Source organism: Leuciscus leuciscus (genome assembly GCF_965113295.1).
Source record: "Leuciscus leuciscus genome assembly, chromosome: 7".
Lineage (NCBI taxonomy): Eukaryota > Metazoa > Chordata > Actinopteri > Cypriniformes > Leuciscidae > Leuciscus > Leuciscus leuciscus.
The window spans coordinates 21,019,108-21,043,847 of record NC_138731.1 but is presented as its reverse complement, the minus strand read 5'-3'; the positions used below and the strand labels follow the sequence as shown (position 1 = coordinate 21,043,847).

General features: G+C 37.7%; 1 protein-coding gene across 3 annotated transcripts in view; it reads right to left on the bottom strand.

Moving 5' to 3' along the window:
* The window catches only part of pard3bb (par-3 family cell polarity regulator beta b), a 326,232-nt gene that overhangs the window by 52,559 nt on the left and 248,933 nt on the right, over positions 1 to 24,740 (bottom strand). For 2 of the 3 annotated variants that reach the window (XM_082176476.1, XM_082176478.1), the window contains one exon: positions 5,418 to 5,538. In XM_082176476.1, coding sequence (XP_082032602.1) covers positions 5,418 to 5,538 — 121 coding nt within the window. The remainder of the gene's footprint in view (positions 1 to 5,417; positions 5,539 to 24,740) is intronic. The other variant, XM_082176477.1, reaches the window with a different exon arrangement.

The following is a 24,740-nucleotide window of genomic DNA, read 5'->3' as shown; positions in this document are numbered from 1 at the left end:
AAGTCTAATGTCTCATTCTCTGCTTCAGCTTCATGGTTTGCATAGCCCCAAGAGAGGAAAAGATGACAATGGTTGGCTTTGGTCTGTGGCAGAGCAGTCATTCCAGCAGACAGGAACCTAAACGCTAAAGCTGCTCATTGTTAAAGCCCTCCAGCTGGGTCTCATGACACCTTGTTGCTAATTTCGATACCTGCTTTTACATTTAAACTGGGATTCAGAACCAACATCAAAGGATCACACTACATCCTGTCCCTCTTACACCCAAATCAACCTTGACTTTGTAAGAGCTGCTACCACGATACGCACAGCAGTACCACGAGATATGAGGTCAAAATCCTGCTGAGGAAAAACACACAAGGGATGGACCACATCTTGCTCAAACCACAACTGAAGAAACCCAGTGAAATCCAGCACCCGACTGGAGAATATTAAACAAATATTCTCCGCTAACATTTCAAGGAAAATATTTCACTACTGGCAATGGGTTTTATGAAAGTGTGACTTGAAAAAATAAAAGAGTTACGGGAAAACTGTGTATTTTTGGGATATTTTCTCATTGTGTGAACAGAAGATGCAGCTGTTGACGTGTACTGGAGACAGACCTGGATTGTGTCCCAGCTTAGGAAAGGAAACAGCGGCTGGTCCTCAGAGCAAGAGAGAGAAACTCTGACAGATTTGTGAGGTTAGTTTCTCATGGACGACATCATTTCTCTCAGGGGGAACGAGAGCGAGAGCATGAGGACAGTCCTAGTAAATACCGCCAGCATTGACTCCTGGCTGATGTCTATCCCTCATTAGGACTGAAGCAGTTAGGCGGCAATTGGAGAATTATCATACCAACTGCCTTACAGGCCATATAAACAGTCACAAGACTACATATATATTTTTGGATGCTATTTAGATGCCTCTCCACGGCTCATTGGTTGCCTTCTCAAGACTGATTCCATAAAGAGGCCTTTGAAAACATGAACAGCCTGCCTTTTTAATCCCGAAGCCCATTTGCCTACATTTTTCACTAGATAAAAATAGTTTATGGATACATTAAACACTGCAGGCAACACATAATATAATTGCGTCTTACATAGACAGTGTGGTGTGCATCTTATCTCAACATCTGAGGAATGAGCAGCACAGAACCCGCAAGACAGTAACAGTATTTGCCTTTAAGCCTTTTAACTTCCTGTTTGCTATCTTCAGACTTCCATATAAATGTATTATACACTTCAGCATTTATTATGCATTTATGCATTTGCCATGCAGGCGCCTTCATCCAAAGTGACTTGCAGTGCATTCAAGGTATATATTTCCTCAGTATGCCCTGGGAATCAAACCCATGACCTTGGTGTTGTTAGCAGCTGAGCTACAGGAATGATTCCAAGATGGCACAGAATCGTGGGTACAGGTAACTTCTAGAGGATACACACACACACATTTGTTTTGTTCCAAAACCTTGTGAGCTGCCTACGTAAGCAGTATTTTAAGGCATCATTTTAAGGCATTAAAGTCACACTCCCAACATGAAGAGGCAGCATAATTATACCGCCTACTAAGATACAATTTATATGGCTAGATTCTAAGGCAGCATCATTGCATCTTACCCATTATTTTATCAAAGCTAGTCTTTTTATTTCATTTCAAAATTTGCACACGCTACCAATAGCTTAGCAATATGCTAACATCAAATCTTTATCTGTTAGGATGCTGCCTTAGAAGGAAGGTTCTTGTGTAGGCAAGCAGACAAACAAGGCAGCTCACTGGGTTTTGGAACAGACCCATTTTTATGACACAAATACTGACAAATGCCAAGCCTTAATTTCATCTGTACGTCAGAAGTACTCACAAGTGAACTTGCGGTCACTGAGACCACTACACCACAGTCAAGCCTGAGCAATGCAGTCACTGAGTCAGCACTGAAATTCATGGAGTGGTCGAGCAGTCATCAATCAAAGTCTATACATACTCTATATCAGCCCTACTGTAGTCCTGTAACACACTCACACAGAACAGTAATGAACCAGTAAACACTGGAAGTCTTTGCATATACAAAAGAAGAAAAAAAAAATAGTTATGACATCAGCGGTAGGATACCCTGGCAGAGAAAAGTTAAAACATTTACTGGAAAAAAACAGAAGGCCCGTAAGAAAACCAAAACAAATTGATTTGCTTGTGTGGCAATAGCTGAACGGTTCTGGTTATGGAACAGTCCAACAAAAGACATCCCAATCCAAATCTCTTATTTGATGGAATGAGATAGGTAGGCTACATAAATGTCCATAAAAGGGCTAAATCTGAAAGCAAATGAGAGGCAGCTGTAACAATAGGCAGTCATAATGTATCTGTCACGAGGAGTATTATTTATATCCGTGGTGCAGACTACATTGCAGTCACAGAATAGGGTGTGGAAACTTCAAGAGAGAGAGAGATTGTGTGTATAGTCACAGGATATGGCAAATTCTCTCATGTTCCCTTCAGTCAATCGTCATCGTTTCCTGGATGCAATCTTCAGGCCTTTAGGTAGTTCAAAACCGTTTCATCGTGCGAAAACTGCAGCTGATAACTTTGTTTTGCTTTGACGCAGTGTGTGTTTGTTTCCTTCAGTAGCAGAATAATTAGCGCTGAATAAATAGATAAATAAGCACAGACGAGCAAACGAATAAATGCAGTGTCGACCTTAATGAGCAGGCTCGTTAGATTGGGTGATTGCTGTTTGGAGTTAGTTTAATTCGATCTGCCTCTCTAATCCCACAGCCTGCGATGCTTCATTGTTCACCGCAGCTCTTACAAAAACAGACGTTAGCTCATTTGAATTTGAGAGGTATAACTATTGATCTCACACAAAGGGAATTACTGTGTGTTCTAAGTGAAAACAAATTACGCTGGTTTGTCCCAATCCTAATAATGAAAGGCACCAATGTATTTGGTGGAAGTTTCTATGAATCCTGACTAAGAATGTTAAATTCTGTATTGCTGAATGAAGGCAGTATAGAGAGATACTGGGACAGTTACCTACTCCAAACAAGGGAAAGGTAAAAGTAATGTGAATGCAAGGTTCAAAATGAACGTTCTGCCACACCTGCCAATGGCTGCTGTAATAAAAAAAAATCTAATAAAAAAATGACCATTCATACATATACCCGAGGCCTAAAATGAACACTTGCCAAGCGGCTAATGCAAAGAAAAAATCTGTGAAGGTGAGTATATAAAACGGTGTCAATTGCCAGTTGGAAAGGTAACATTTTCTGAATTCTAACAATGCAATGTTGTGAGATAATGAAAGTGAACAAACGTGAACGACGCTCGTGACAGTTGACGGGCCAGCGCTGCATTATCATGAAAGTTTAAGCCTTGTCAATTTAAATATTCAAGCAAAAACGAGAGCTCAATTCATTATTTGAGTGCTGTGAGGAAAGTTTTGTGAATGGAAACATCCAAAGCGTGCGCCCAGAAAGCCATGTCTCAGATAGTGCGTGAATACTGAATTGAGGTCCCTTTAACTTCTTCTTGAACTTGAATGGTCAAATTCACACTAAATTTAGTCAAAATGCCCGTCTTGGCGAGTATGCTAGTAAACATAGTCGGTTGGCTTAAGTGCACTTAAACAGAAGATAAATACAATAGGTACAGTATCAGTATATTGGATCCGTGCATTAGTCTTAAAGAGACAGCATCCTAATAATCCTGTTTTATTGTTAATCAAACAACAAAGGACAAAAAAAAAAAAAAAAAAAAAAAAAAATCACTCACTGCTCCACTGTTATTTTACAGTTTATTCTGTGTTTCTAGTTATTAGTTATAGCTGTGGTATCGAAAATGGAATAGAGCATTGTCAATTTTTTTCTGGTATCTAAAGTGTTGGTGTCAAAACTGACTGTTTTTGGAGGTAAAAAAATATTCATGGCCTGTAAATTTTCTTAAGTCACCGGCCATTAGCAGGTGTGGCAAAAAACTTATTTTTTTTAGGCCCTGCATATATCTTACTATGAAACTATAAACAATACTGAAAAAAATGTTGGTAACACTTTATAAACAGTAATAATTAGTTTATTCATTGTTTATATATTGTAGTCTCAACATTGTTAATATATTAATAGGCTACATATAAATAGTGAGTTGTCTATTCATTGTCCCTGTAATAAACACAATTATTACTGTTTAATTAGCTCTTAATAAAGGAACTGGTCATTGGTTATTAGGAGTAAATAGTTCTCACTTTAGATTAGGTCATGGAAAATGTGAAAATGCCATTAAGTAAGAGTAAGTAAGAGCTTTAAATCAACCCTTATTTGACAATAATTGATTTCATATTCAGTGTTCCTTAAAATGTTTACAAATACTAAAAGCACACACACGCACGCACACACACACACAAGCGTACACACACACAAGCGTACACACACACAAGCGTACACACACACAAGCGTACACACACACACACACACACACACACACACACACACACACACACACACACACACACACACACACACACACACACACACACACACACACACACACACACACACACACACACACACACACACACACACAGGCATATGTGGTTTACAGGTTTTTCAATCCCCCCAAAAAAAGAGACATTTTCCCATTTTCCGTGACAATCTAAAGTGAGAACTATTGACGGTAAATAAATTGTTAAAGCATACAAAAAAATTAAAAAACTTTCTCCAACTCTTTACATACGAGCTAATTAACCAAAAATTGACAGTGACAATGAATGAAAAATCACTATTTGTATATAGCCTATTAATATTAACAATGTAGAGTCTACAATATATTAACTATGAATGAACTATAAACTAATAGTTTGCAAATCATTTGTAAGTACTTTATTACTGTATACTTATTGTAAAGTGTTACCAAAATGTTTTGCGGTTTCCACAAAAATATTAAGCAGCACAACTGTTTTCAACATTACTAAAAATAAGAAATGGTTCTTAATCACCAAATCAGCATATTAGAATTATTTCTAAAGAATAATGTGACACTGGAGACTGGAGTAATGATGCTGAAAATTCAGCTTAGTAATCATATTAATAAATTACAGTTTAAAATATGTTAAGTTATTCTGAATTGTAATAATATTTCACAATATTACCTTTTTTTTTATCAAATAAATGAAGCCTTGGTGAGCAAGGCTTCTTTCAGAATTCTTTTTTTTTTGTGTGTTTTTTTTTTACCTCAAACTTTTTTAGTTAGTGTATACATTTTGTACCTAAATCAATGGTATAAATAAGCTGTTCTGTTGACTATTCAATTTAAACCAATTCCTTATAAAGTTACCATCGACTGCTGGGTTTTAAATTACTCTAAAACCAACTTTGACAGCCATTGGCACCTAGCGAGTGGTAATTTTGGACTCAGTGTGATGGTGAAAGTGGTGTGTGGGTTTGATGTCTTACTCTGTGTTGGTCGTACTCTGGTCCTCTCCGTCGGGCCTCCAGTTCCTCATAGGATGGAGCTGCTCCCTCTACACGAGCCTGAAGATACTCCCTCCTCAGCTGCTGGATACGGTCCATACTGCTGAAAAAAACAAAAACACACACAATCCACTTAGCATAAATATTACATTAATAAAGAAATATGATGGTATGGCATAGTGGCTAAAGATCTGGGCTGGTAACCAAAAGGTTACAGGTTCAACAAAGACTGTCCCTAGTTGCTGTAGATACAATATTCTAAATGCCTACTAAATTAAATTAAATTATTAAATTATTTAAACAATAACATTATTGACATAACATAGAAGTGATTTATCCTCATTCGGTCAATTAGTAGTACTACACGGGTGGCGGTTGGTCTACTTAATTGGTGAGTTTAGTTTTTTGTTATTTAACATAGCTCAACTTAAAAAAAAAAAAATCTTAAGATCCTTGCGTTCAGTTCCACTTAGTGAAGCTCCAACTATCCCTTGTGACATTTGAACCTGTAATCTTTTGCTTACCATGCCAGATCTTCAAAGACTAGTCCCCACCACCCCCTTACATCTACACACAGTCTCCTACGCATCAATACTATTTCCCAACATACACATTTATAGACCTACAGTTACGCACAAGATAAACCACAACCGCTCAACCCTAGCCCACTCACACCCATCCAGAACAAAGAGCCACTATTGATTTGACATACACATCATGTGATGGATAAAAATCAAGAAGCCCAGTTTATCAGACTGCTGATATGTCCGGATTGTAGCCACTTAAGAACAGTGCGGTAGCCCAGACTACGGCTCTATCATCGGCACTTATCAGAAACGACACAGTGATGGAGCTAAAGCAGACCGAAATAATCAATTCTGTCAAAGATAATCAACAGCCCTTTGTTACAAGCCCATTTCATATCTATCAAGAATCACCTAATCACACACACGCAGAGAAGATTCAGCATGACGTCGTCATTTTGAAAAAAGAGCTCGTGGTGCAGTAAAAAAAACAACACACACACACACACACACACACACACACACACACACACACACACACACACACACACACACACACACACACACACACACACACACACACACACACACACACACACACACACACACACACCAAAAAAAAACTAACAGATATTATATAATTTTAACTTAAAATTCTGACTTTTTACACATCCTTGTGTCCTTTCAAGCCTGTATGACTTATTTTCCTCTGTGGAACATAAAAGGAGGTATAGAATAATGTTCAAGCGGCTCTTTCCATACAAACAAAGTGAGTGAATGAAGACCAAACTGAATATGGTAAAAATAAATAAAAATAAAAGAGGCTTGCTACAGTTTTCTGAAGCCACATGATAGCTTTGTGTGAGGAACACTGAAATGTCAGTTATTATTCACTAAATATCTTCCCTGTAACAGCAGTGCACTAAAAAAATATATTGTTTGTTGTTGACTTAAAGAGATGAAAATTCTGTCATCATTTCCTCACCTTTGTGTTGTTCCAAACCTGTATGAATTTATTTATTCTGTTGAACACACACAATAAAGAAGATATTTTAAAGAATGTTTGTAATCAAACAGTTGCTGGTAGCCATTGACTTCCATAGTAGGAAAAAATAAATATACTATGGAAGTCAATGAGGAGGAACCTGTCCGGTTACCAACAGTCTTCAAAATATCTTCATTTGCGTTCAACAGTGAATCTTAGTCTCCTTTTGTGTTCTACAGAAGAAAGAACGTCAAATGGGATTTAAAAGACATAAGGTGGGAAAATGATGGCATAATGTTGATTTTTGGATGAACTATGTCTTTAATGCCGTTCTACTTGTCCAAAGCTCAATAAACATCTCTGCCTTTCCAGACACAGCAAAATGATGCCCTTATCAAACGTTCAAGAGGGGAATGTGTGATATTTCTCTTGCTCAAATATTGTGTTGTGGCACAGAACTGTGGAAGTGTGACTTGGGAGATAAAGTCCTGTCAGTCATCTCACAGCTTCTAACACACAAACACCAAAATCAATCTCTCAACGCTCGGCTAACACAAACACAACCTTTCCAGGACTGTTGCTTCCCATTGTCAACACACCAAGCAGAACAGCCATGTCCAACATCTCAGTGAGGGGTAAATGCAGCGATCGGACTGTGGGTGAGGATCCTATCATAAACATAACGCATCAGACAGTCATTTTTTAGGACATCAACCCCTGGGGCGCTCAATGCCAGCCGCTATTGTTCTATGAATGTGCAGCTGAAAATAAACGGCAGCAGCTCATAATGAGAGGGAAAAACACAATAAGTTAAAAGACTGTATGCACAATAGAGACATTGTTTTGATAACCTAGATAAAATATTAAATAATAGTAAATATTGGATAGGGCTGCCCCCCCAATAGTCGACTTAACGTTAGTTGATGAGAAGGAAGCTCGGTTTAATCAGTCGGTTAGTAACAGGTCTGTTAGGTGACAGTTCACTAACACAGCTGCTCCATGCGGTAACATGTCGGACAGAACATCCAAAGAGTGGGAACAGTTCAAGAGAGTGAAGAATGACCACAAAAAAGCCACCTCACACATAACTTATTTAAAACATGTAAGTAGTAGCCAAACGTTAGCCACTTTACATGGCCGCTCAATCTATTGTACATAATTGTACATATAATATATATTTATTTTGGACCATCTTTGATGTTAAAACTACTTGTCTATTGGCCTGATTATGTTTACACTACTATTGTTTTAGTTTTCTGAATATTTATTTAATCACTTGTTTATAATTTATATTTATGTCCTACATTTGAACAATATTTGTGTTAAATTTCATTTTTTTTTAAGATAAGGTTTTATAGAAGATATTTATATATTATAGGTTATTTATTTTATTCTCAGAAAAAATATATCTATATCTATCTCTCTCTCTCTCTCTCTCTCTCTCTCTCTATATATATATATATATATATAAATAAATATATAAATATATATATGAGAAAAGTTCATGCAATGTTTGACGGTGTTGCTGTGGCAAGGTTTATGCACGCACTGGAGCTCTTAATTTAAATTTTAAATGCTCATTATTATGGTTCAGTATTTTTCCCATGACTAATCGCCTAATGGCTTAAATTAACGACCAACAGTTGACTAGGTAAATATTCAGTGAATGAAAAATCTTCAACCAAAAATAAAAATGTCCAAAAAATCAAAAAATCATATTCATGTTAGTTCAAAGTGCATTAACTAATTTTAACAGATACTGTGGTTTCACTTTATTTTGATGGTCCCTTTAACACATTCTCTTGACTTTAATGAGAGTTAGTAGACATGTAGATGCAACGTTACTTAGAGTATTAATAGAGTATTAGTAGACTGGTAGGGTTAAGGTTAGAATAAGTTGACACACTTGTAAAGTTACATATTGTCAGTAGAATGTCTATTGGGGAGCATCACAATAAACAGATATTAAGCAGACAGTCTACTAATACTCTAATGAGAGGTAATTGACGTGTGGTTGCAAAGGTACTTATAGTCAACAGAATGTTCAAAAGGAACCATCAAAATAAAGTGTTACCGATATTGCTTTTAATCTTACAACTGTGAATATTGAGAAATGTTGTTCAAGTATTGTTCATTGTTAGTTCATGTTAACTAATGTAGTTAACTAATGCTAACAAATGAAACCTTACTGTAAAGTGTTACCCTGAAATAAACAAGTTAAAGTACTAAAAAAAATAAAATAAAAAAAAATTAAAAATTAAACAAATACAAAAACAAATAAAAATGATAAAAATCACATAAAATTACTGAGAATAGAATTAAAATGAAAATAATAATAATAATAAATACATTCAAAGAGAACTAGTTCAAAATATTAATAAATGCTATAATAGTATAACAAATATTAAAGTAACATTGATTGGTCCAAAATTCCACACAACACTTTTTTTAGTTAATGATCTGTAAGACTGGGACTTTTATTAGTGCTGTTCATGGGTTCGAGTAATTTTTTTTTACATTTGGGTATAAAGTGTTTTAATATATAATATATGGTGTAAAAACGTCTGAGTGCTGCCCTCTTCAGGTTGAACGGTGGCTACTGCAGTTGAATTTCCTATTGGAAGTTGTGGTGCCGCGTGACGTAAGCAGGTACGAACTCACCACGCCCTTGGCATAGGTTGTTCCGTCAAAACCACTGTAGCGAGTCAGGAGTTGGAATTGCGAGTATTGAAAACGATCAGGATAGCGTTTATTAGCATCTAGTAAGCATAGCATTTATATAGTTATTAGATTATTTCGTGTAGCCTAGGTAGTTAATTAGAATAGTTGTTAGTGTAGTATTGTTAGAAGCTTAGTTAGTTAGTAGCATAGTATTGCGAATACTAATCACACAGGCATAAGCAATATATCTATATAAACATTTAAGTCTCTGCTATAAAAATATCTAATTCAAAACGAAAACAAATATTCTCTGTTTATTTAATCTGTATGAAAAGATAGAGATGTCATTCGTTCTCATGGCAACTCATTATCTGCTAATGTGAACATGCCTACTGAGAGCGTGCTATAGAGACAGAGCGCAACACGTCATAATCTGAAGACCACGCCCACCAAGGGGGAAAACAATCCAACCGTCTCCATTGACTTTGCATTGCGAGAGGCTGCCTCCTTGTCATTTCTTGCTTCTAACAAAAGACAGAATAATGCCTAAAAGCTGCTATGTGACAAGGCGTACAGCAAACAAGCTAAGAAACCCAGAAATACGTTTTCATAAGCTGTCGACCCCAAAAAGCGAGCGTTTGAGGACATAAAAGTGGACACAGGCTGGAACGAATGGGTAAATTGTGGGATCCTGACACTCAGGCAGGGGCGATTCCAGGATTTTATAAATGGGGGGGCACAGGGGGGACCAAGAACCAGTCAGGGGGGGCCAATCAGAAAATTCAACTGAAAATAAATACTGGTTTAGAAAATATTAAGCACGATTTCCAAAATCTTGTGCAATGCCACGTGCTCTAATATAGATGGTATTATTTTTTTTGTATTTTGCATGGATTAGACAACACAGTTCTGTTCCAATAAATACAAAATAAAAATCACAGACATTATTTAGTCATTTAACATTATTTTATTTACTTTACTTTTTACATTACTTTATTTTCAACACAAAAATTAAGTGTGTGTTCTCAGCATGAAATGTGTCTGTTCCTGTGGGTTAACTGCACCATCACATGTATTATGCTCTGCTCTGTATTCTGCGGGGGTTTTTTTGGGGGGGGGGGGTTTTGCTGGCTACCAAATAGTTTGATAAACTCATCCATGTCCAGCGACTTGGCTCTCCGTGACTCTACACTGAGCACTCCCAGGTCATATATAATTTAGTGTGTACATACGTAAACACTGACGTGTTGTGGTGTCTCTTTCCTCCTGTTTTAAAAACGCGCAACTGTGCTCGCTAATCAAACAGTGATTGACAGCACTCTGGTCCAATGGTGCGGTGGGCATTTTCAGGTTGACAGTAAATCTAGCCCAATGAGATTGGAGGGGGGGCACCAGGGGGGGCCAATCATATTCCAGGGGGGGCCGGTGCCACCCCGTGCCCCCCCTCTAGACACGCCCCTGCACTCAGTATGCACTAAAAATACACTACGTGTGCAGTAAGTTAAACATTTGGTCACTGTTGAGTCAAATATCCAAATGTCAGTTTTATATATTATATTTCTGTAAGATAAACTATCCTGTGTTGCCGATTACGGTCTCCTCCAGCGGGCGTACGTTAGTTCTCAGAGTAATGAGACACGTGACGCTCTGTCTCAACTGCCTGTATCCACTTTTATGTCCTAAACACTCGTTATTTGGGGGCCGAGAGCTAATAAAAACGTATTTCTGGGTTTTTTAGCTTGTTTGCTGTACACCGTGTCACACAGCAGCTTTTAGGCATTTTTCTGTCTTTTGTTAGAAGCAAGAAATGACAAGGAGGCAGCCTCTCGCAATGCAAAGTCAATGGAGACGGTTGGATTGTTTTCCCCCCCGGTGTGGGCGTGGCCTAAATGCACTCTGTCTCTATTGAAACGCGGGTCTCAAGTGCACGCCCCCCCTGCTCAGCCCCGCCCTCGGTTCGTCCCCTTTATCTCCGCTGGGCTCTGCCCACTTTTCCAGCATTTTTCAAATATTGCCAGTGGGTGGAGTCAGGCTCTGACCAGGCGTTGAGTTTCCCTTTAAACATCAAATGTGTTTTCAGAGAGGAAAAAAAAAAGACAAAAGTCGGTGTAAATATGAGTGCTCAACATGTAGGGAAATCTCCCTGAAGAAAACAGACTTGTTTTCACAATAAATCTAAATCTATACAACTACAGAACAAGTAGTACTTTCATCAAAAACAAGTGTGGGCTGACCACTCTACAAAATTCCCTGATTCTCCCTTTAGACGCAGAACACCAAAATTCAATTTATGTTTTTTTTAAAGCCCCGACCAATCAGATTATCTGAGAGAGAGAGAGCGACAGAGTGTGAGTGAGAGAGAAAAACTTGGAGAACAGAGGATGAATGAGACAGTGGAGGGATTAGATTAAGACAAAACAAATTAACATGTCTTTTTTTAAAAAGCTGGTTAGGCAGACAGCGCGAGTGCCAGGCATTCCAGAGGGATGATGCTGTGGGAACGGGCCAGAGAGCTGCGACCCGGCGGCCACACGCACGCTCAAGCTCCTGAACACGGGACGCTGCTGAACCCGTACAGTGAGGTCTCAAAACAAACCAACCGTCTATGCAGAAACACACACACACACACAACAAATGTCCCATTATGGATTAATAACACACTCACACAAAAAAACTAGCCGACCTCACTCCATCAAACGCTGTCATAAACAGCCTTTTTCATCTGTTTTTCTTTCAGGAACAATAAAGATTCCTGTGACTCAAGCAGGCCTAATGTTGCTGCTGCAGTCCCGGAGGTGTTACTGTTAAGCATGCATTCAGCACACACACACACAAACACACACAAACACACTGCTCTTTTTCCCCCTGTTTTTCTTAGCCATGCAGCATACCACGACATCAAAGCCAACTCATGTTGTTTTAGGTCTCTGTCCAACTAATTTAAACCACATACACGTTGTAACACTTTACAATAAGGTTTCATTTGTTAACATGAACTAATAATGAACTGTACTTCTACAGCATTTATTAATCTTTCAACATTAATTTCAACATTTTCTAATAAATTATTAACATCAAAAGTTGTTTTTGTTAACATTAGTTAATGCACTGTGAAGTAACATGAACTAGCAATGAACAGCTGTATTTTAAAAGATAAAAGATAAAAAAAATACAGTAACAACAGTTATTACTCATGGTTAGTTCATGTTAGTTAATACATTAACTAATGAAACCTTATTGTAAAGTGTTACCATAAACAGTACACATAAACATATAGTAACTAACAATTTGCATTTTCAGCAACAGAAAAACACAATTAACACTTTGGTAAATATATTGTTGTCCATCTATATTAACAGTTAAAGGGATACTTCACCGTTTTTTCATATTAAACTATGTTATTCCCTTAACTAAGACGAGTTGATACATACCTCTATCGTCTCAGTGCGTGCACTAAATCCCTCTGTCTTGCGGCGAAACTTTGTTAGCCCAGTTCATTTAATATGGGCCAAGCAGAGAAGCTACCAAACACCTCCACGTTTTCCCTATTTAAATACAGTTACTCGCGAAGTGTAACTCGACCTAGGACGGTGACACAAAACAAAACGTTGCGCTTTTCTAAGCGTGTAAAATGGATAACTATTTTGTATGGCGGAATACCATAGCAAGTGCTTGTAAGCACTTCGACTTGGCGCAGTAATATCTTCACTCGTGAAAAATCCTCTCACCGGCCCCCGCTCCCTCTAGTGAAGATATTACTGCGCCAAGTCGAAGTGCTTACAAGCACTTGCTATGGTATTCCGCCATACAAAATAGTTATCCATTTTACACGCTTAGAAAAGCGCAACGTTTTGTTTTGTGTCACCGTCCTAGGTCGAGTTACACTTCGCGAGTAACTGTATTTAAATAGGGAAAACGTGGAGGTGTTTGGTATCTTCTCTGCTTGGCCCATATTAAATGAACTGGGCTAACAAAGTTTCGCCGCAAGACAGAGGGATTTAGTGCACGCACTGAGACGAGAGAGGTATGTATCAACTCGTCTTAGTTAAGGGAATAACATAGTTTAATATGAAAAAACGGTGAAGTATCCCTTTAACAGACTATTCAGCTCCTTTTTAAGAAACAAAAATATGCGTAATTATTGGATTTGTCAATTCGCGTGAATTTGAGTGAATGTTTGTCAATTTTGTAGTGCATACGTTCGTATCTAAAATAATACAGGATAGCGAAATATGAGATTATTTACCCCTTTCTCAATTACTGCACCGAAATTCACACAAAATGCATATTTGCTATAATTCAATTGTAATAAAAACATCCTCCACACTTTATAGACTTGATCTTAACCGTGAAAAGATATTTTTCACTCTACTTTTTGATCTTTGACACAACCAAATTATTTCAATAATTTTACATCGCCAATGCTTAAAAAAAGTGCAGTAAAATTTAAACCAATGAAGAATCAGCATTTTGTCTGTAATATCCAGTGTTTTTCCAGGGAATCAAACCCTTGACCTTGGGGTTGCTGTGGCCACGCTCTACCAGTTACACACCCCAACATGAACACGATTATTGATCGTATTGTGCCATGAATAATCTTTATTATTTTTTTATTCTTGTTGTAACCAAGGCCATGTAGTAGGAAAAAAAACACACACACATTATTGGGAAAAACATCACATTATAGAACCTCAGCGAGTTACGAACAGCATTTAATTTTCACTTCAGTATCAACCATAAAAAAGCCACACATACACACACACCAGCCACACAATGCCCCTCTACATGGGAGAGGAGGCATCAGGGCAAGAGTTGCAGTGCGGCACAGATCAGGGTGGACAGCAGTGGGTCAGACAGACAGAAGCTCATCTGGGGATGGGGATGGGGATGGGGATGGGGGTGGGGGGGTGGGGGGGGGGCAGATGCAGAGTTATGCCCCTGTTACAACCCCTCCATTTTTCACTTCTCAATCTCAGCGATTGGAGAGCTGAGAGAATAGAGCGGGAAAGTGTAGCGGCATCCATCTTCTCTCCACCACACTCCCTCACGGCTACTTTACACAATTTATGAGGCACATAACACAAAAACGAGAGAAAGAAAGAGAGAACAGGAGATGAAATCACATGCAAGTCTTGATCCAAATCTTGTATTGATTGGAACAGTGAATAGGTCCATAAAAAAACTAATACATAAAATATTATGACCTTTTACAGCTAAATTGAAATTGACTACAATGGTGAGCGATAGCATTATGCATAAAAACCTGCTGCGGCGGTTGTACTTCACTTTAATGGTGTCTGAAATGGGCCGATGCTGTTGATTTCTTGAGCGCAAGACTCTTTGTGGGACGACGTGCAAAACTGCAGGTCTAGACTAGCGCACTTATTCAAGTCACAAGATTAGTAGGGTCATGACGACAAATACAATTAGACAAGCAAAAAGCATCACCACCTTCTAAGTCTTTCTGGGAGAGGGGGAATAAAGCGAGCAAATCCATTATTATTAGATATTAGAAACTTAAATCTGTGTTTAATCATGTTTTGGGATATGGAGACAAAGAGACCACAGGAGAATTACAGCATCGCTAGGAAATGTACTGGAGACCAGTGGTTTTACCACATATGCTCTTTATAATATTGCATACAATAATTTTTGGGTGCCTGACATGAAATAAAAAAGTGCTGTGGTGTGATGTGATGTGATATAACTAAAACAATATTAAAGGGACTCTGTGTAGGAATTTCTCCCATCTAGTGGTGAAATTGTATTTTGCATTCAAATGAATAATGCTCTCCAGCGCCTCACTTTTTCAAATGCGCGTTGCATCTACGGTAGCTGTTATGTACCAAAAAGCTATGACAGGATGTCTTATAATAGCACTTCGAGTTTTTCTTGGTGAAACTGAAACTTGAAACAACGAAAAAAAGATTGTTAGTTATCAATTACTGACTGTGAAAAACATTAACTATGGTAATTAGTAGTAATGCCTTCTTTACTCGTTATATTTTTTGAAGTACGTGCATTGTTAGATATCATCATCATCAGAGCCTTCTAACGTTACTTTACTCAATAGCTGCTATTCATCAAAGAGTCTGTTTAACTTTTAACTATAAATGTTCTACTGTCTATATAACATAGCTGCCAACTTTTGAGTTTTGCTTGGAGTGAGATTTATGGAGGAGCGGGGGGTGGGGGGGATATCTACACAAGATAGGCATTAATTTTTCTCAAGAAAAAAACAACTCACCTAATGCTGTAAACATACAGAAAGATACATAATGCGTTTTTTTTATTATTATAATAACTTTATTTAATGATATAAATACAAATATAATAAATATGTAATATAGTACACATATTTAGCAAAATACTCTTTATAGCTCTTTTTTTCTAGCCAACTAACTGCTAGCCTTTATTATGGTCATTAAATGGCTTTCCTGAGGTAAATGTTGTGACATACATAATTGTTCTCCAGCTGTTTACCATTTGTTTGATTGATTGGTCGATATAATGTATGAGGAATATACATTTCGGTAAGTTGTACTGTATCTTTCAACATTGTTCATTTGTGTTTATTTACTAGCTAGAGATGATCGGTTCACGTGCCGCTAGGGATCCGTCGTGACTCGCGTCACATTTACAAGCGCCAAAAACAGTATATATTGTTTGAATTTCGTAATAAAAGTGACAGAATCTGAGAGCTGAGATTTTTTTATATCATAAGTAACCTGCTCTGTCTATTCTGTCATTCTCCATGTCCTCTTTGCTTCGCGATAAAGTACACAACCAAGCAATGAAAAAAAAGCTTGTATTAAGGCCGTAACATTGACTTACCTGTCGAGAAGAAAGCAGGAAACTTCAGCGTCTCTTTTGAAAGCTTTCTCCTGCGTTAGCTATCCCGACATTAACCCTTGTTTTTGTAATCTCCGGTCACGTTTCCTTTTACGGTCTATTTTGAACTTTTTCGACGACGAGGACTCCTTATCCTGTGACTCAGCATATGTATGAATGAACGGTGTATAAATAACCGTGCAGTGCAGCCTTTTAAACTTGCCGGTGCAGTGACAAGCGCCTCTCACTGCTCTGCTCCTCCGCTTCTGCTGGCTTCAGTCACGTGACGCTGGTTCTGAACGAAAACGCGTTGTGGAAACGCGTTGGCCTAGTACTTTTTGTCCCTCTCTGCTATTATAGTTTTTCAAGATGGCGGAACTACATGGAAGCCTCCGTGGACTTACCCGTCCCATGTATATAAAGATAATAAATTCTTCGTTTACGAGGATTAGTCTGATCATTGGCATAGGTATTTGTACACCATTGAAGGCATATTTATGAATAAAAATATTGATTTTAGATAATAAAATACCTAAAAAGCTACACATAGTCCCTTTAAACCTTTTTTGGATTCTTTAATTAAATTTAATTCTGTAATTGTTAAATATGCAGTAAGCACATATTTAACCTCATGATCTCATATTATATAAGAGACACTGAATATTTATACTGTTATACTGTTATACTTATACTGTTAAATGTCACACTTGAGAATCATTTAAAAATGAACATTTGAAGGCAAAGTGTGATGAAATATGGTAAAAACGTACTAGCTACATGATCTAAAATAGACATTTGTACATTTGAACATACACTTTTTCTCCATTTCATTTTTATATTACTTTACACAGACATTTTACCTCTCACAGAACACTCTCTGAACTATTGGAAGTAAAATCATTCTAAATTATAAAAATGATTTTTCACCCTATGTCGGTAGATCACAGTGATTTTATCTCTATTATTTATTTTAAATATAAAGTTAATTTATCCGTTTATTGCATTAACCACATGAATGATGAGACGTGGATCAAGACTGCAATCAGCTTCGAGCGAAAACATTTCAAATATAAGGATCTGAGAACACACAACAGAATAAATCAGCTTTGCTCTAAAGGTATTTGGCAGTTGCACAAACCACATACACGCACACACCATAAAGCACCAAACATGTGCATTTATTTTCAGCCTGTGGTTCCCAAGCAAGCCATTTCCCCTGCAGTGCCTGGGCTCCGTAGTTATGCTCTCAACACTCCATCATGCAGCCATCATATCCAGAACGCCTTAATTACTGCTGCCATTTTGACTGAGCACCCTCCTCACCCTCCAAATGAATAACACCATCAATGTTTAATAAGGGTCCTGCTCTAATCAAAGACACAGGCACACACCTCTCACTCAAATACACATGAGTGCACATACACTCACCCCCGAATATACACATAGCCTGCAGTTCCAAACATAATCATAAACTCAGCTGGTCACGCACAGAGGGAACCCAACATTAATATGGCCACAGGCTATGAAACAGGGGGAGATGGAGGAAGGGAGAGTGAGAGAATATGTTCAGAATGGCATATTACAATACTAGTCATTTACTATTTTTGCAGTGTGTATACTTTGGAAGGTATACAACAGTTCTGTATGGATGGAATGGATGATCTGCAAAATATTAAGGAATAGCATCTCCTGCAATGCAATGCGCTCAACCTTACAATCATTTTTAAGTGTGACAAATAGACCTACCAAAGTCATATTTCTTGATATATTAGAAAAACATAGATATTAAATAGATACATATAAATGAAAAATGTATCTTATGCTCACCAACAATGCAGTTCATAAAAAATAAAATAAAATAAAAAGCAGTCAAATTGTAATATTTGTGAAATAACTGTTTACTATTTGAATATATTTTAAAATGTGATTTATTCCTGTGATGTGAAGCTGTCTTCAGTCTTCAGTGTCACATGATCCTTCAGAAATCATTTTAATATGCTGATTTGCTGCTCAATAATTTAAAATCAATGTTGAACAGTTGTGCTGCTAAATATTTTTTTGTGGAAACTGTGATATTTTCTTTTATCAATGAAGATGCTGATCAAAAGAACAGCATTCATTTGACATATAATCATTTGTAACATTATAAACGTCTGTACAGTCACCTTTGTTCAGTTTAATGCATCCTCGTTGAATAGAAGTATTCATTTATTTAAAAAGACAACAGCAACAACAAAAACTACCGACACAACATTTTTGAAGGGTATAGCATACCACGATATAGATATGAATGATTTGGTTTCAATGAAATCCAGGAAAGAACATGTTGTCTTTATGTCAATATTTTTCAATGGGTCTTAAACATGAAAATGTATACATTTCGTTATATTTTAGGGGATGCCTCATAAGAGGATCATCCTTGGAATCTAAAGAAAACCATTGATGTAGCATCCTATTGTTTAAAACGTTTAATGCAGATTTAAAAAATGATTATTAAAAAAATACCAGATCGTGTACAGTGTAGTATACATACACACAGTGCAGTAAGCAGTGAGAAGGGTTCAGAAGAAGGGGAGGGAAGTGGTGGGCGGCAGCGGGAATCAAATAAGGGCACTGGCTCTCCGGATAGCGTTTCCTCTGATAAGCTGAGCCACAGCACCTGGTGACTAAGAAAGGCTTAATTTGCACTCTGCTCTTTCCCTCACAGAAGCTCATTCTACAGGAGTGTTACAAGAGAAAGTTCAATAAAGGGTAAAGATATTTATTTTCGCTCTCTCCTAGTGGCAGGGGAGCACGGCATTAACTACAGCCAATGGTATCGATTCCCTTGGGTCAGCGGCGTGTCTCTGTGTGACTGCGACGAGGGGGGAATTTAGTGTTCGGCCGCGAAACAACAAGAGTTGCGATTTTATCTATTAATTTCATATACTCAAGTGACTGGGTAGTTGGCCGGCATCCCACGGAGGCTGAGAGATATTAAATGAATGGAGTCGTTAATAACGGACTAAGGGACCCTGCCTTCATAGACGTTGGAACAGGGGGGGCGGGGGGGTCGGCCGCACCCCCCCCCACCCCTCTAGGGGTCAGCCAGCTGTTTTTTTCGTTGTTTTTGGTTTCCATTTTATACAGAATCTGAATTAAATGTGTTTGATTTAAGCCTACATTTCAACATTTTGTGTCATAACATTTCTTGTTTTTAAGCCTTTCGCACGTACGGTCACACCGTTGTGATCAGTCTGCTGGTCCCTGGAGCGTTTCACACCGGTGTGATCAGAACGGTCAGTGCATCACATGATCAACTGCTAAATTCAAATGTTGAATTTAGCCAGAGACAGGCGCGCTCAGAGCTGTCATATATCACAACTTTTCAGTGTTTTCAACCACATACTGTTTATTTTAGGTTTCAGACATATACATTCACATAGCCTAAGTAGGCTACTAAAAAAACAATACATTTAGAATTTGTAAAATACACACTGATGTCTATAGACATCAGTGTGTATTTTACAAATTCTAAATGTATTGTTTTCGGAGGTAATAATAATCCTTTCCATTATAATTCGACACGTTTTATTCATATCAGATACACATTGTGTAAGTAACTTTAATGTTTACTCTATTCTTCTCCCAGTTCACCAGCCACTTACTTTTATGTATTTCGGGAGAAGTGGATGAATGTGAAATTTACACGTGTTGTAAATCCAACAGATCCGATTCTCTGAACTGCGTCTGCGGCACAAACTAACACGGCGGCGCCCATCGCGCATACAGCTCAACTAACGCGATCGTTATAAAGGTGTTTAAACAACAATACACTTCCACTTGCATATATTTGACAATCGGAATATCAGATATTTCATGCCATAGCTAACACATTTGTGAATATTCTGAATAAAAAAGGAAAAATGACATAAAAGCAGATCATCATTCATTCAGCGCTGTTGACTTTAGAGCGCTCCGTGGATAGACTGAAGGAGTGGTCCGTGGAGCTCGCTGAACTCCAGACACACATGGCCACGTTTTCTGCGCGTTTATGACCCTGCTCTGCGTAAATGCATTGCCTCTTTTGACGCGTTTTGACAGATTTCATTGAAGGTAAATTGGAGCGGCCACACTGAGCTGTGCGTAACGCCCACAGACTTGAAGTGAACGAGACAGAGGCTGTCCGGTAGCCTACTGTCTGAAATGGTTAACTCTGTGGGGATGCATGTGCAAAACAGGTTTAACTAATCATAAAGTCAATCAGGATACATAACACAGGCTACTAGGCCTACACTAACACACACACACACCCCCCCCCCCCCCCTCAAGAATCCCGCCCCCCCTCTCACAATATAGTTCCCACGTCCCTGCCTGCCTTAGTTAGATAGTTCAACCAAAAAAAATACATCTGTTATCATTTACTCACCCTCATCATGTTGTTCTAATCTCATATGACTTCTGAACTTCTGTAGAACATTAAAGGAGATATTTTGCAGAATGTTAACTTTTTCCCAGTCAGCATTTTATTTTTTAATTTTTTATTGCCAGTCACCGCCAGCGTTTTTGATATTTTCACAATAATCACATGACTCCCAGAATATTTTGTTGTATGAATTTCTGAACATGCAATATCAAAAGAAAGAACAAAGCATCCGCTTAAAAAAAAAAAAAAAAAAAAAAAAAAAAAGTCTAGCTTTATGCGTTCTTTTTTATCAACACTTGAATGTGTGAAAGTTTCATAAAAAAAGCTGAGAAAAATCTTTTTTTTTTCAAGTTCAGTAAATGTGCTAAACATATTGCATTAAACCTGTTTGATTAATATCAGCTTAATATTACATTTAATTAATTTTTGGTAACACTACTTAAAGCCTTTATGTATAATGCATTATAATGGTATTCATAATGTACGTTATAATGCATTATATATCTTTCCATAAATAACCAAAGTTAAAATGCATTATAATATTTGCAGATTGATTGTTTGTCATGTATTTTAATGGATTATACTTCCTAAAGGTGCGTTAAATTAATAAGTATTATAACTGTAGTTACAATTAAACCTTGCAATGCATTATAAGGTGCGTTACAAGACATAATTAATTAAAATACTGTTATAATTATATATAAAGGCTTTAAGTAAAGTGTTACCATTTTTTTTATATTAATACAACTTAGAAGACTTAAAAGGTGCACAAATTACGTTTTTATTTTTTATTTATTTAGGAGCTGGACAGTCTCCGGTCACCATTCACTTTTATAATATGGAAAACCGCAGCATGAACGTTCTGCTAAACATCTCCTTTTGTGTTTCACAGAAGAAATAAAGTCATAGGGATTTGGAACAACATGAGAGTGAGTAAATTATGACAGAATTACACAGAAACACGCACACCATGTGATATGTGCAGAAGATCTCAGTTCTTTCATCCTCCATCTCACCGCGTTCACATCTCTCTGTTCATCTAGTCACCCCGCAGTGAACAGTTTTCCCTCTTTGTCTCGACACAACCCCCTGCCAGGTCTGAGGGCGGCCTCCCTCTCTGTCTATTAACCGTTGTGTGCTGGAGAGAAACTACAGGTCAGCAGATCTTAAGAGATGGATAAATGATGGTTTAAAGCTGAAGGGGCACACACAAATCCAACAGGCATGTCTGCTTTGGACAATAGAGACAGAGACATCAAGAGAAACACCGAACAGAGCCATGTGGCACAGAGCAATCTATTCCTTCATCTTTGAAATGGACCAAAAAACACTGTCGGTCCTAAAAAGCAAGACGTGCTGCTGATTTACACGCTGTAAAACGAGAGACATCAATTTCTGACCTGGAGAGCTGCAGAACAGGACAGAAATGCTGGAATCGACACACACACACACTACCGGGTACGCATGTCAAACACACTGAGGGCCGTCAGGGGGAATCTTGATGTAATCCACCAATTTTAATTCAGAGAAGCTCATTAGGTTGATAATCGGCATTCTTCTGTCAATCACACGCTCCCAAATCAAAAATCAATTCAATTCAAGCACTCTTTATCATGCCTGTTTAACACACATTATTACCGTATTAACCCAGGCCAACAACGAGAGCCTAAGGACACAAAGATGCTTGAGCAATAAGGTATGAAAGGTCATGCAACACACCGAGGGATGATAAAACTCACAATATATACCAGCCTCGAGTAAACTTATTGCTAATATAAACTTACCACATAATTCAACAGCGACACATCCTCTAGACTAAGACTAAAATAGTTGCAAATGTGAGAAAAAAAATAAAAAATAATGTGTGACAGCAATTTAAAATCTAGTTGTCATTAGTGATAGCCAATAAAACTTAATAAATATTGCTGCACATAACAACAAACACATCATAAGCTATGTTGTCCAATTTGTGAAAAAAAAAGACTTTCCTGAAGTGCTTTGAGTCAGTCAAAAAGATTCATGTTACAGCCTCAAATTCAATGTGTTGGTGGTTGGATTCAGACTCACTCACATTGTTCAGAGCCTTTACCGAGTTCATCATGACTTTTTTTTAATGTTTTGTTCATATGAGAACGTGCAATTAAAGATGCATACAGTATACACAACAGAGTTCTGATGAAGTAAATAATAATAGTATTACAAATATTACAATAATATAATATTATTGGTCATTGTTTAGCATATGAGGTACAGCTGTAAGTGCAACTTTTTTGAGTGACAGGTTGGAACTATAACCAACACAACATTTAGCATTTTTTCCTCCTCAAACAGGCAGAAATATATGGAAGCTTATTTCTGCCACAGAATAAAACATTTTAAAATATAATTGGGACTTTTTATCTCACAATTGCGAGTTTACATTTTACAGTTTATATCTTGCAATTCTGACTTCATACCACGCAATTCTGACTTTAAAACACGCAATTCTAACTTTATATCTCGCAAAAAATAAATAATCTATGCTTAATACAACAACAAAATTATCCTAGTTTGGTCTCTATAAAAAGTCACTTAAAACGTTCCCACACAACATACATTTTTGCAATAAGAAGCTTTGATCTCAATAAACTGAAGTGTAGAACAGCCATCTTCTACAGAGTGCTTCTAAAATGTTGTCATAAATAGAGTTAATTTGTCAATGGCTTCCTTGTCACTTTCTCTGTAGCGTCATTGCTGTTGAATCCACGGAAATCAAATTACCAAGTAAAATGGCCCGCGTTTCATGTTGATTCAATAGGAAGTTGTGCAGACATATAAAGAGTAGATAGATTAACAAGTGTTTAGCTACTTAGTATTTATTTTTGCACAGCTGGAATGCCGTGTTGACCAATCAGCATCCCGGCCCTAAACTATCCAACAAATCAGCATTAAATCTGTTAGTGTCACATGGAACAATTCAATCATTTGCATCAGACGAAAGAAAGTCCCACCCTTATTTCCCCAACCTGCTTATGAAACATGACCCGCATCACTCGGCAAGAAAGATGAGCAATTGTGAACAGGACCACGTGAACGAGGCTGCAGATGCTGTAATGGACATATCCATGTTTGGACGAGGAGAGGAAAGGACCAAACCTATCAATTTCCCACAACTCTCCCCTCGAGTAATTTTGCGGCGGGCTTCGGCGCTCTAATTGGTGGACATTTTCAGAAATGAAATTTGACAACAAAAGATAGCCCGCGATGACAGGCCGGCTCCCGGGCTCCCTAAGCAGAAGTGACGGCACTTTTTATATGCCATCTGCAATTGAGGAAATAATTAGAAGTATTTTGGCTGGTGTAACATTATTTAGACAGGCCATCAATGTTCTCCGACCCCTCCCGCGTCCTCTTGTTCGCAGGTGAAGCTCAATTTGTGCCTGGACTGTTTCATTAAAACACCAGTCACACCGGCTAAGCCTTTGTACAGCAGGCAGAGTGCATTCTGGGTAGGCAAATCTGTGTCTAAGAGTAAGACGGTAATCAAGTCTTCTATCCTCAACCCTCAATTCTAAAATTGTGCACCTCTGAAAAAAGGTCTAAAAAAGAAAGAAAATAAAGCATTTCCCTTTCAGTTCAATCAAGCTGAGATGGAATAATGAGGTGAATATAATTTAAACCAATCTGTGATTTCTGCTTTTTAGAAATAAGCTTTCACATCCTCCTGTTTCTAAAAACAGAACGGCACAGTATGCAGTGGCATGACTTGTTGCTAAGCTACAAGATGCATCTAGAAGAAACCGCTAAGTGAATGTTTTGTGCGAGCGCACACACGTGCGCGTTTGAGTGTTTTTTTTCTCCTATGTGCTTCAATGGGAGAGAGATGTGGAATTGCTTTTCTTCAATGAGTGACAGGCAGG